The following is a 14,011-nucleotide window of genomic DNA, read 5'->3' on the forward strand; positions in this document are numbered from 1 at the left end:
ACCAATATGAGGCAGGGAGCCTGTGTCAGAAAGACTGGCAGACAACACCTGGGGGTAGCATCCAAGGTTGACCTCTGGGCTCTGTGTGCTTGTGGGCACATACATACATGTGTGCTCCAAGACACAGGAGTACCACACCACAAGCATTCACACACACAGAAGCAAACACATAAGTAGAAAAAGTTGTTAAGGAATAAATCTCTGAGTAGTGTTCTCCTTTTCTTATAAAAGCCGTGACAAAATTCCAGTGAGAAATACTAGATGGGGTTGACTACATAAAAGTTAAATACTCTGAATAAAGATTTAGCACAGTGGTGGTGGTGGGGAGACAGAGAGAGACAGAAAAGGAGAGAGACAGGGAGAGAGGGAGCGAGGGAGGGAGGGAGGGAGGGAGGGAGGGAGGGAGGAAAGGAGGGAAAGGGAGAGACAGAGAGAGACAGAAAGACAGAGAGGCAGAGAGAGAGGTGTCAAGACCTTCAGTTTAATCTCTGCAGTGAAAAGATATCAACAACCCCAGACACTTTTCCCAAAAGGAACCTGTGGAATAGGTTGGCAGGTAAGTCAGGGACATGGTTCTTAGTGTTGGTGTTAAACACTGAGAGTGAGAAGCAGCCACCGGTGGAGGCTTCACAGAAAGATGATGGAAGTGGCAGGCAGGTACTAGAGATGCCCACCATTGTTATCAGAAGTACATGCAAATAAAGCAAAGAGTTCAAAACATGATAATTAACACTAGAAATGCGTGACTTCAAGAAATGAGTACTTTAAAACTGCTAGTATATAAATGAAAACTTCTATGTGTATACATACATATCATACACACACATATGCAAATATACACACAAAAATGCCTTTAGGGATTTTATTGATTACTCAGTGAAGGGACTTCATTGTAAAATGATCCTGAAATACAACCAAAGAGGTATGTCTACTCTGCACCTGACAATACCCTCAATTATAACAATCTTGGGCTCTCCCGAAAGTAAGAGTTACTCTCTGACTCTGCTTTGTAATGGTATGCTACACATGCATTCAAATGCTTACAGGGAAGCTTGAGTAAATTATGGATACATAATTAATAATGTTGAGTTTAAAAGTGACGTACAGAATGTTTTAGGTTTTGTGGATGCTCAGAAAAAAAAGAGTCAAAGGTGGGAAGCAATAAGACGAAACTTAAAATTTACCATGTCATTTTTATCATGATATTTATTTATGTGTGTGTGTGTGTGTGTGTGTGTGTAAGAGAGAGAGAGAGAGAGAGAGCGCATGTGTACACAGCTGAGTATAAAACCAGGAGGTCATACAGTGCTCTAGCTACATCTCCAGCTCTTACATGAGAATTATCACTTTCAGAACAATTTCATTACCATGATATTTAGATGCCAACTATAAATTAAATGTTACTGGAATTAGCTGCTATAGGAAGTTTCTTTGTACTCGGAATTAAGCTACTGCCCTAACTCTTTCCCTTGTGTCTGCCAGACTTGCATACTATGAGATTCGCTATCAGTTTTACAGGAGAGATCAGCTCATGTGGAGTGTTGTCAGACACTACAGTGAACAGGTAACTTCCTCCCAGCCTGGAAACACACTTCAGGAAGCACCATAAAATGGGTGCATGGGAGCCTAGCATGGGTGGACATGGTTATGTGACTGACTTCAGTCTTATTACTCTGTGGCTTTGTTGCTGTTGTTGGCTGTTTAAATCATGCTCTCCTGCCGCCTAGGCTGGCCTTAAGCATTATGGCTGATGCTGTCCTTAAACTCACAGTCTGCCTTTCTCAGCCTCCCCAGCCCTGGGTTTACAGGAATGTCCACCACACTCAGCTTTGCTTAGTGGTTTCTCAAGTGTCTAATTTCAGTTCTTTTTTAAAAAAGAATTTTCTTTTAGATCAACTCTCTTTTATTTTATTATGATATGAAGGCTCAAACGTAACTTTAGGCTAGTCTTAACGATGAACTGATTTTTTTTCAATGCAGCCTAGATGTTCATATCAAGAAGGGATAGCAAGATATTTTTAGTAATTCTAACTTTTTCCTCTGGAACATTTCATATGTGCATATAATGTTTGATTAAGTCCACATCCTCATTTCCTTCTTTCCAAGTTCTCCCTACCCCCTTTTCTTCCTGTGTGCATTTCTTTCTATTTTTCTCCCTCTCCCTCTCCCTCTCCCTCTCCCTCTCCCTCTCCCTCTCCCTCTCCCTCTCCCTCTCCCTCTCCCTCTCCCTCTCCCTCTCCCTCTCCCTCTCCCTCTCCCTCTCCCTCTCCCTCTCCCTCTCCCTCTCCCTCTCCCTCTCCCTCTCCCTCTCCCTCTCCCTCTCCCTCTCCCTCTCCCTCTCCCTCTCCCTCTCCCTCTCCCTCTCCCTCTCCCTCTCCCCTCCCCCTCCCCCTCCCCCTCCCCCTCCCCCTCCCCCTCCCCCTCCCCCTCCCCCCTCCCCCTCCCCCCTCCCCCTCCCCTCCCCCTCCCCTCCCCCTCCCCCCTTCCCCTCCCCTCCCCCCTCCCCCTCCCTCTGAGTCCACTTAGTCCTGCCATTGAGTCCACTTAGTGCTGCCTGTGTGCGTGCGTGTGGGATTGTCCCCTGGAGCATGGGTAGCCCCAGTGGCCACATCCCTGATGAAAACTGACTCCTCTCCCTCTCCAGTAGCCATCAGTTACTAAAGCTTTGAGAGATGTGTGGGGCTTCATGGTCCCTTGCCTGTCCCTGTTGGGTTTTGGCCGGGTGGATATGCAGGTCTTGTGCATGGAGGTAATTTTTTTCTTTAGCTCATCTTTCATTACACAATTTAAAATATTTTCCTCCAGGCCCCTTTCCCTTTTCAGTGAGTCCTTTACCACTTCAGGAAATGTAAAATGCAGGCTAGGGGATTGCAAGAGAGATTCTAAGCCAGCTTCTCCCCATGTAGCAGGTACTACATGAATTGGGTAATGGGCCACTCAAGTATGGTTGCCACATAGAACTGCAGGGCTGTCTTTGTCTTTTCATTCATTTTCTGCTGGGAAATTGTTCTTCTTTTGCTGCATGTGAGCAATAGGTTCAAACAAATATAAATTTCCCTTATTTTGTCATAATTACTAACGATTCCCTATATAATTGACTAATGGAACAATAATGAAGAACGCTAATGAACGTTGAATTTTATATCCGTTACTATACATACTCTTCATGCAAGGTTAGTGTAATCTTCCACTTTGCATCTGGGAAGGCCAACGCTAAAGACCAGGTGACGTATCTGAGGTCACGTGACTGCTAAATGGCAGCTGTTGACTTAAGACACACCCATTGAGATATCTGGTTGTGGAGGTGCTGGTGGTCATTGCACATGCTGTCCCCTAACTGTTTTCCCTGTCATCGTCTTTTCCCATTGCTTTGCAAACATTCTTCAGTGTTCACAAAGGACTTATCCACTCTCTTTTCTTCTTTAGTTCTTGAAGCAGATGTATGTGCTTGTATTGGGCTTAGATGTACTTGGGAACCCATTTGGACTGATCAGGGGCCTGTCAGAAGGAGTCGAAGCACTGTTCTACGAGCCCTTCCAGGTACTGACTGAAACAAATGTCCTGCTTTCTAGTGACAAGTATTTGTATTTAAACTGTATATGACAGTGGAATAATGTTCAAATAATAATAAAAAATCAGCTTTAGGTATTTATTTAAAGTACTTTAGGTGACATTGAAAGATTGTTTTACATTCAGATGAACACATCAAATGTTTATCTTGGGCAGTAAAGTGTGCCCGAGTTTTCTGGTATTCCGTGTTGTTGTGAGTATCTGAGTGCTGGGAAGATTGCAGGCAGTTTCTGCCGCTGTGGAAAGGACTGGAAGGGATGTCAGGAACTGACTGTCCTCCTTGGTACTCTTACCTCACATGCCCGCCTTGGTTTCAAGAGTCCAGACGACCAAAGTCATAAAGGTTTCGGAAGGACCGTGTGGAGAGAATAAGACAGAGAAGAGAGCCAGACAGTGTAGACCTGGTCCTGTAGCACAGCTGGCTCTGGTACGCCAGTAGACTGTACTGAAAGCTAACTGTGTGTCGTGATCATAGCCAGTGATTGACACCTGTTTTGTATAATCTGCTGAGATTGTGTGGGTTGAGACTGCATTTAACCATACACAGTCAGTATAAATCTTTGAGTATTTAAGAGATAGCATGAAAATGGTTTTGGTCACAGTCTTTATGGATTTTTATACTTTCTTTGTCTTCATGGAATCTTCAAAATGCTAGATTAAAAGTCTTACACTTATTAAAATTTAATACTAATTTTTTTTTCTTTTTTTTTGGATCAGGGTGCTGTCCAAGGCCCTGAAGAATTTGCTGAAGGATTAGTGATTGGGGTGAGAAGTCTCTTTGGACACACAGTAGGTTCGTATGATCAATGTGTGTCTATGTATGTAATTACTGTTCTAAAGTACACCGTTTATGGAAGCAAGTGGTTATATGTAGTGAGAGAGAGAGAGAGTTCACTTTCCAAATAAACTCCTAAAGCACATTTCCTTCATTTCAACGGGGGTGACTTAACAGTGACCTCCTGGGCTCTTGGTGTTCACAGGTTGGATGAGTGTGCTTTAAAAATCGTGTTACTTCTCCTGAGAGCAAAAATTCACAGTAATTTTTCATTTGCATATGAGAAGGAACTGTAGGCACTTATTTAAAGCAGGCGCATGCTGTAGTGTGTGCAGTGGCAACTGACTTCTTGTATGCTCCGCAGGTGGTGCGGCGGGAGTCGTATCTCGAATCACTGGTTCTGTTGGAAAAGGCCTGGCAGCAATTACAATGGACAAAGAGTATCAGCAGAAGAGAAGAGAGGAGATGGGCCGACAGCCTAAAGATTTTGGAGACAGTCTTGCCAGAGGAGGGAAGGGCTTCCTGCGTGTGAGTCTCCTATTGAGCGTTCAGGAATCTATCACAGATGCACTGGAGCTATTAGACTAATGACATATGCTTTGTGGCTCTTTTTGCTACGAATTTCGTATGATTTCGTGTTTGTAAAATCAGTGTGTGCAGTTACATGTGCATGTTGTTCACTGTTAATTTTTTTTTAAATTTTTATTGGATATTTTATTTACATTTCAAATGCTAGCCCTTTCCCCATTTCCCCTCCCTAGAAAACCCCTATCCCATCCCCCCTTCTCCTTTTTGCTTTTATACAATTTTTTTAATGTTAATCAAAGGCTTTATAAGTTTGGTAATGCTCAATATCAATCAGAAGTGTAACCTAATACCCAACCTATATATATTAACTATCTTTGACTGACGGAGACATGCGAACATCCGCCTCCATGTCTCTGTCTCTGTCTCTGTCTCTGTCTCTGTCTCTCTCTCTCTCATCACCTAGCTCCTCCTCTCCTTCTCCTCCTCCTCTCCTTACTCTTCCTCTCCTTACCCCTCCCACCTTAGCTCCTCCTACATATCACCCTTCCTGTTAAAATAAAACTTTTCTCTTAAAATACAATTAGAGCATAGCCAATCCCAGCTATTTACTTTGAGAGAAAAGATTTGAGAGGATGGTTTTCAGCTGACATTCATTCTAAAGCCAAGAAAAAAAGCCAGGTTCAGAACTAAGTCTTTTAGTTAGGAGGGATTACAGAAGTTCTGGTTAGTCAAAAAAATGATGGACTGGGTATTAGATCTATTTTGTACCTTACTGACACAAATTGGTATGTATTGTTATGCACTGTTAAGTTCTTAATCTTATAAAACAAATAGCAAGAAAAAATTAATATGTCTATGGAGCCCTCTAGTGGTTGGTTTAGTGTTAAGCACCGTTGGTTTGGAGACTTGATGATGGATTTCTCTTGCAGGGAGTTGTGGGTGGAGTGACTGGAATAATAACAAAGCCTGTGGAAGGTAGGTAGAAAACACTTCTCACCTGCACAGAGGGGAAGGGTACATGCATGCCAGGTGCTATTGATACTCCATGTTTGATTGAGAGGATTACTGACTAAACTTTATATTACAGTTGTGATTATCAATGTGTTGTCTTCAGAGAGGTAAAGTAGGGACTGACTCAGATTTTGAATGATGTTTTCATCAAGGCCAGAAGAAAATTAAATTCTCTGAGGCCCTCTGTAGCAATTGACATGTGCTAGGTATATATACATATGCATATATATTTTATTTATATTTAAAATATATATTTAATATATATTTAAAATATATAAAACATATAATATATTATGTATTTAATATTTTATACACACACACACACACACTTACACACTTTTAAAAATTAAAAGCCAATGTTGGAGGACTTACATGTCCCAGTAGTGTTGGCACATGCTGCATGTCTCAGTTTTAAAGCTTACCGCAACATAAAGCTACAGTGATTGTGCTTATGTGGCGTGATACTGCCATGAAGGTAGACATGGAGGTCAGTGAACCCTTCAAGTACTGGATCTTTGAGATGGGTGCTAAGCCGCATCTAGCAATGGCTTCAGCTGATGGGATATGTACATGTGGAGGACAGTAACCCAGCCCTTACGTATACTGGATGGAGTGCAGAGGGCCAGAGCAGAGGTCAGAACTACAAGCAGAGCAGCAGCTAGTGCCGTGGTGTGACAGAGCCCTTCCAGACGGGACACCAAGGCATGGCCGACCACAGACAAGGCAGATAAGTCGGACTCAACAAGATTTAAGTTTTTATGTGTTGGAAGATACCATGAGGAAAAGGACAGTTTGCCGAAATTAAAACAAAGCTCATGTCTCAGAAAATATTATCATAAAAAGAAAAAATTAAACAAAATGAGATAAAAGTTTTGTACTATAGTTGATAAGAGATTTATTGCTTGACTATAGAAAGATCTTGTATAAGCTAACAAGAAGAAGATAATCCATATTAAAGCTGGAAAAAGATCTGAATAGACTGTTCCTCAAGGAAGATATACAAGTGTACACTTTAGTCATCTGGGAAGTATGGATGGAAATCAAAACTAGAGTTCACTTGACATCAGTTAGGGTCACTAAGGTAAGCCAGTGCAGGCGTGGGGCAATTAGAATCTGCATGGCTGCTGGTAGAGCACACAGTAGTGCAGCCACTGATAGCAGAACGTTCTGCCAGTCCCTCGGCAATTAAACATGGACATACCATGTGTCAGCAAGGTACCCCCAAAGTGTTGAAAGTAGACTTTCAGTCTTACATGAGAATGTTCATAACTTCATTATTCGTTGTAGCAAAACATAAAAAGACCTGTCAATCCCCAATGCATGAATAAATAAAATATGGCATATCTGCTCAATAGAATATTATTCAGTCATAAACTGAAGCCAAGCAGTGATATATGCCACAGTGTAAATCAATTTAGAATGCATGATTCTGAGTAAACAAAGTCCAGTCTAGATAGACCATTCAGTGAAAGCTGCTCGGGTGTAGTGTCTAGAAGAAAGCATACTGGGTGTTTGCAAAGTCTGAAGAGGCGGGGGAACAGGGAGGAGCGGCGGTGAGCCGGATAGGTTCAGATGGGGATTGGGGAAATAGAGTGACAGACTGTAGGCACAGAGTGGCTTTCTGAGACAATGGGGATTTTCTAAAATTGATTGTGATGATATTGTACAGTTTTTAATAGACCAAAAGCATTTCATTTGTATAGTGGGACATTTTATAGTATGTGAACAGAATTTCTAATAAGTTGAGTTGTTTTTAATACACTGCTTGGATATCTTAATGGTTGTAATGGAATGAGTAAGTTGTTCTCTGTTAAGTTCTCTGATCTCCCTGGCAAGTACCCTGACTAAGCTGCATCAGTCCTCTCAACTCTGTGTGGGCCTCAGTATCCTGGAAATCTCTGCCCACTCTTGGCATAAGCATCTGCTGAAGTGGTCTGGTTTCGGCCCAGGAATGTGTGCTTTGAGAACAACCATGTTATCACGTTAAGATAAAATGTAATGTTCCCCAGACACCTAAATATTTGTGGTTTCTGAGCTGGCTTGTGTTTTGTTGCGTTCAGACCTGCTTACATTAAAGTATCATTGTGTATTTGTTGTCTTTGGTTTCCTAAAGGTGCCAAGAAGGAGGGCGCTGCCGGCTTCTTTAAAGGAATTGGAAAAGGGCTTGTGGGAGCCGTGGCTCGTCCAACTGGCGGGATCATAGATATGGCCAGCAGCACCTTCCAAGGCATTCAGAGGTAAGGGAGGGTGGGTATGCTGTAGTAGCCTGCTCTAAGGCTCTTGAATGCAATTGGAAGTCATAGAGGCTTTATAAAACCAAGTGGTACTGTAGAAAGGAATAAAAAAGGAATGAGTCTTACAGCCTAGTTTTCTTTTCATTTCATTTCATATTCAGTCAGTGATAGCCAGAAAGGCTCCAGTGTCCATGACTTCAGAATCTGATGCCTTCTTTCTTCAAGAAAAGAGTGACTGCTTAGGCATGGCTTTAATAATTTTTTCTTCACTTTGAATAAGTTTTAAAAATTACTAATAGGTTTTACTATTCGAGTAAAACTATTGAGTGGGTTTGATAACATCAATTTGTCTGGTTTTGAAAGATGCTCACATATTTTCCGTTATGTTATTCAGGGTAGCAGAATCTACTGAGGAGGTGTCCAGCCTCCGTCCACCTCGCCTGATCCATGAAGATGGTATCATCCGTCCATATGACAGGCAGGAATCTGAGGGCTCTGATCTACTAGAGGTAAATACTGTTCTTCATGACCGTGAAATGGAAAGATTCTAGGACAGAGATGTCATGGGTGATTTTTTAAAGACCCAATTGTGACTCTCTGAAGGAGTCTCCATGGTTTATCAAGTAGAATTTGTTGTTCCGTATGGTGGCCTGGCATGTTGAGGGGAGCTCCCTGGTCACTCATCTTCTGTAAGGACAGGAGCAAGGCACAAGGCCTTTTCTGCGTAGAAAAGACTGTCTTGGAAGCAGCTGCAGGCTGTTGCACCATCCGTGTGGCAGCTTGCTTAGTTACTGTGCTTCTTTTTGGCTTCTTGCTTTGTGCCTAATGTTGGGACTCCACTGCTGCCCTTTGTTCTCGACCACATGACCTGGCTCCTCTTACTGTGAGAATCGAAAATTATTCTGCTAGACAGAACTAGAGGAGAGAAGAAGATTTTAAAAATTAATGTATTTTGGTATTTTATCTCGGCTGTAGTTTCATTATTCTTAAATAATATGTATCTACTTAAATTGCTGTTCTCCTATGACTGGCTTTCCCTCAACAGAGACTTATTAATATTTTCATACTTTATGATAAAGATGACTTAGTTATTCTTAGCCTTTTGTTTTCATTATATGTGATTGCATTTTATCTTTCTGCATGCTTCTAACTTTCTTTTCTTTCTTTTTCTGCCTACACAGCAAGAGCTGGGAACACAGGAGTAAATGTTTCCCGTACTACCTGATTCCATCCTTAAAACTCAAATCAAACCTACTATTGTTTAACCGTGTGTGAATCAGACTGAGAGCGGATTTTAATGAAATTTTTTTATAACTCTCCCTTCTTTCTGAGTTTTTCAAAATGGTGGCCCATAGTTGAAAATTACGGCTTCATGTAATTCTACATAGGGCTAAGTGATTGGTGTAAAAGATTCCATGGTGTAGGAAATAACTTTGCTAGTTTGGGGTTGGGAGGTGAAAGGATGTTGAGCCCAGAGCACATTCTTTGCTACAGTTTTGGAAATTGTATCCCTTGTGAAGCAGGTTGTTCATGTACACTTGAGATGAAGTTGAGAAGGATGGCTCTGTGCAGTGAATGTCTATATTTCTGAATCTCGATGATGGAATTATGTAGAGTTCTGTTCCACATAACACCCCAAACTTACTTAAGTTATAGGACTATTAACCTGGGAGATAGTGTTTTCATAAATAATATGTTGTTTCTCTGAGCTTGTATTTAGACTTGAGATGAATCTTGGCATAGGAATTGTAGGAGAATGTTCCTTCAGTATATTTTTTTTCTTTCATAAATAATGTAATTTTATGTGGTCTGCACCCCTATCCTTCATCAGGGATGCTTTTGGAAAACCGAGCCCCATTGTTGGTTACGCTTACCTCATAATTACTAGTTTTAATTATTGTAAGTAGAGTTAGTAACAGAACATGTAATTAGGCAAATTACCTCTGTGGCAGCTGAATGTATAGATATCGCTCCTTTTATAAACAAACAGAGAGGTTTGGGAGATGGCACAGTTGGTAAAGTCTTCCTAGCAAGCACAAAGACTGGAGTTTAGATCTCCAGTACCTGTAGAAAAGCCACACGTGGTGGGTGGCACATGGGCTCCAGTACTGGGTGGAGTAGGTGTCAGGAAACGGCAGAACCTGGAGTTTGTTGACAGCCAGCTCACTTATTTTTAGTGAGTACCAGATTTAGTGAGATAGCCTACTCAAAATCAGAGCCCAACAGAAGATAGTAATGGAGGACACCTGATGACAAGCTCAGTCCTCCACACATCCATGTCTGCACACCTGCACACCTTCACAGACTCACACACAAACACACACATGCATATGCCACATGTAACATGTGTGCACCCCTTCACAGACACATGCACAGATGTACACGTGCATATGCCACACATAACATGTGTGCACCCCTTCACAGACGTATGCACAGATGTACACGTGCACATGGCTCTGACACTGCATAAAGTTAATCCCCAGAGATTTCTCTCGATGAAAACAAAATAACTATGAATTATCATTTGTACCCCAGCTAATTCCCAAAGTAAATGATATTTTAATCTCTATTTAAAATAATAATGGAAATGTTTAATTTTGTGATTTAACAGTGTCTTTATCTATCAACTAATATTGAAGCCAAAATAGAAACTTGATCACTAATATATATCTGAAAGATAATGAAGCTGTTAAGATGCAGGCATTCAGTTGGCTTATATATCTCTTTGTGGACAGGGTCTACTATGTGGCGATGGCTGACCTGGAATTCTCTGTGTAGACCAGGCTGGCCTTGAATCCACAGAGATCCTCTTGCTTTTGCCTCCCATGTGCTGGGACTAAAGGCATGCATTTATGGTTTTAAAAATAGTTATAAAAAGCAATTAGTTGAACACTTTATGTCTAAAGCAGACACTGTAAAGAGAAAATGACTGATGTCCAAATAACCAGACAGCACTGGATGGACAAAAGAAGTGACTTGCGTCCTTGGCTGGGGCACAGCTCAGGTAAAGCAGTATGCATAAGGCTTGGGATGGAACCCTGGCATCACCATGTTCTCCTCAAAACAAGACTTCTGTGCTTATGGGATCAAGTATAGAAAAATATGTAAATATTAATAGTAGCCAAAACAAAAAGCTTCTAGTGCCTGGATAATTGGGGATAGGTACAATGTCCCCATGTGTGCAGCTTCTGTGAGAAGTGTGACACAATCTGTCACTTCATATGCTCCTTGTGTGAGAGTCACAAGTTTTAGTTTTCCTGAATATATTCCAATTTTACTGAGACTTTTGTGATCCTCTGAAATCTGGGGTCTTTTTCTATTTATTATGTTTTATTTTATTTTTTAGCTCCTTAGTGATCTTGTGATTTCTCTTTTTATAGATCTATGTATTAAGCAAAAAGTTATTTTAGCTAAGGCTGTAGTCATCTTGTATGGCTTTTAAGTTTTTGTTACACTGTCAGACAACCCTTTAAATTGTAATATATTGTACTAATTTTGAAAGACATAGAAGGTAATTGCTGTAGGGTTTGGTAGCTTGTTCCTGGGTAACTGAGTTTAGCTCCTGCAGCTCTCCCTGTCTTGCTGTGATCAGAGAGCTGAGCAAGAAGTACTTTCTGATCAGTTAGACTCTGCTGGATTGATTCCTTAAGGAGTAAGTGTAACTAGACCTGTAAATGTCACAGAGTTCTAGAGTGTTAGATTATATCCTCCTCGCTCTTACTGTAATAGACTGGCTTATTCTAAATAATTTATTTGGGGGTCTTTTTGAGCTCCCTTTATTATTTTTTTAACCTACATTCCTCTGTGAAAATCCTCACTTACATGCCATGTGTTATAGCATAATCCACTCTAGGATTCCCTTAAGATAATGCTGCTTATGTGGTACATGTATGCATATGTATGTATGTATGGATAGATAGATAGATAGATAGATAGATAGATAGATAGATAGATAGATAGATAGAGATAGTCAGGCTTTATTTATTATTTATTTTGCTGGTAATTCTTAATAGTCATACAAGATTTAATGTGGTTTTCTTTGCTTTTCTACCTTATTATGTTTTTCTGTGTATGGAGATGTTTTATTAACACTTTAACCCTTGCCTGTCCACTCGCTCGCTGAGGTAATCTTGCATTGTGTATCTCTGTTCTTTGCTCTGACTTTGGTTCCTGTATTGTACTCGGTGATATTATTAACTCTGTGATCAATACCACTGTATATTTGCATTTTGCCTTTTCATGCCTTGTGCTGTTTCCTTAGAATTAATTTGAAAGGGATGAAAAAGAATGGGTAAAGGATTCTTTCCTTTACCAAAAACATTACTAAATTCCTCATGTTGAGTTTTGGAACCAAGTATTGCATTGGTCAGTTTGGTTTCCTGTCACCCTCAGTGACTGAATTTCAGAGTTTAGTGGGTCTCTAGTAGCACTGAAAAGGCGTTTTTCAGTGTATCCTGTGATACATTGCACATGAGGGCTCTTGGCAGCTGAAGCACAGCTTGGTAAAGAATGGACATGTGAGGAGAGAAGCAGGCATCCCCGTTCCCCCAGCTTCTCTGGCTTAAACATGCCATCCTGCATATTGCTAGATCCAGCTAAAGGCACTACATTATTATAGTACGCTATTCTGTTTTTCTATTTTCTCTGAAGAAACTGAGGGATTGATGGCAAAATATTGTTGAGAATTCACAGAGCGGACTGTGAAGCAAAGTGCCATCTCCTCTCCAAGATGTGTTCTGAAGATGCGGCTTCAGCTCTGTGGGAATTCTCTTCCTCATTCATGGCTCTTGCAATCCTTGTTTGTAGCTTTTCTTTGTAATTGGCAAGGAATGAGTAGGGGCCAACATATTTTTAAAATGTGGGTTCCATCGCCAGCACCACCAATGACAAATGTACTTGAGCTTTGGGATCCCAAACACCAGGTGTGCTTTCCTGGCAGTGCGTATGCTGACTGTATGGTCCTGACGCTGTTGGGGTGTGCTCTCAGTCATGCAGTGGTACAGTCTTCATTACCCAGTGTGTCTGTCTTCTGTATTTATGCCCACATATTATTTGATCTTTAATTACCCATTATAGATGACCTCAATGATGTTTATTAGTATTTGTTATAAAAATGTATTTGTTTTTAATGTGTATTGACTAATATAAGTCAATAGTTTTAAGATACTTGAAAAAGAAAATAAATATTTTATTGGCTACAATTTATACTTGGGTTATTTGTGCATTAGGAATAAACTGTGCAAATATTTTGAAATGCTAGAAAATTTTTGTGTCCATAATTGTCTGTTTTAATCAGAAATATAATTTCATACAAAAATGTTGCTTTTCAACTTGTGCTTAATCTAATGACCAAATACATAGAGACAGCAAAGCCCTTCCAGAATTATCATTATGTGGTATATATAACCCTGTCCAAATAAGTGGTTGGGTCTTAGCTTGTTAAAAATTATTATGTATGTGTGTGTGCCTGGGTGTGTGTTTGTGCACCATGTGCATGACTGAGCCTTTGGAGGCCAGCAGAGGGCATCAGATTCCTTGGAACTGGAGTTGCAGGAGATTATGAGCTATAGTGTGGATGCTGGGAATGGAACCTGGATTCTCTTAAAGAGAAGTAAGTGCTCTTACCCACTGAGCCATCTCTCCAGCACCCAGGTCTTAGCTTTTAAGAAAACTCACATACTTCTCTCAAAAAACCCTGAAGAAAACTGTGAACCATCCTGTGAAAAGAATTTCAAAACCACTATTTCTGAATTTTATGTCTGTGCCATCCCAAGTCCTTGCCAGGGAATGACCCTTTAAGGACCACTGAGACATTAATGTGGTGATTTTTTTTTGTTACCATATTTATGTATTCTTAAGATGTGTGATTGTTTCTGGTTGATAGCTTTGAGTT

At 40.7% G+C, this 14,011-nt stretch overlaps 1 protein-coding gene across 4 annotated transcripts in view; it reads left to right on the forward strand.

The window, feature by feature from the left end:
* The window catches only part of Vps13c (vacuolar protein sorting 13 homolog C), a 148,204-nt gene that overhangs the window by 123,882 nt on the left and 10,311 nt on the right, over positions 1–14,011 (forward strand). For 3 of the 4 annotated variants that reach the window (XM_076926169.1, XM_076926170.1, XM_076926171.1), the window contains 7 exons: positions 1,483–1,564; positions 3,427–3,540; positions 4,288–4,363; positions 4,710–4,873; positions 5,803–5,848; positions 7,998–8,121; positions 8,513–8,627. In XM_076926169.1, coding sequence (XP_076782284.1) covers positions 1,483–1,564; positions 3,427–3,540; positions 4,288–4,363; positions 4,710–4,873; positions 5,803–5,848; positions 7,998–8,121; positions 8,513–8,627 — 721 coding nt within the window. Of the gene's footprint in view, positions 1–1,482; positions 1,565–3,426; positions 3,541–4,287; positions 4,364–4,709; positions 4,874–5,802; positions 5,849–7,997; positions 8,122–8,512; positions 8,628–9,299; positions 12,969–14,011 lie in introns of those variants that run through there. The other variant, XM_076926172.1, reaches the window with a different exon arrangement.

The sequence above is a fragment of the Arvicanthis niloticus genome, chromosome 27 (genome assembly GCF_011762505.2).
Source record: "Arvicanthis niloticus isolate mArvNil1 chromosome 27, mArvNil1.pat.X, whole genome shotgun sequence".
NCBI classification, from domain to species: Eukaryota; Metazoa; Chordata; class Mammalia; order Rodentia; family Muridae; genus Arvicanthis; species Arvicanthis niloticus.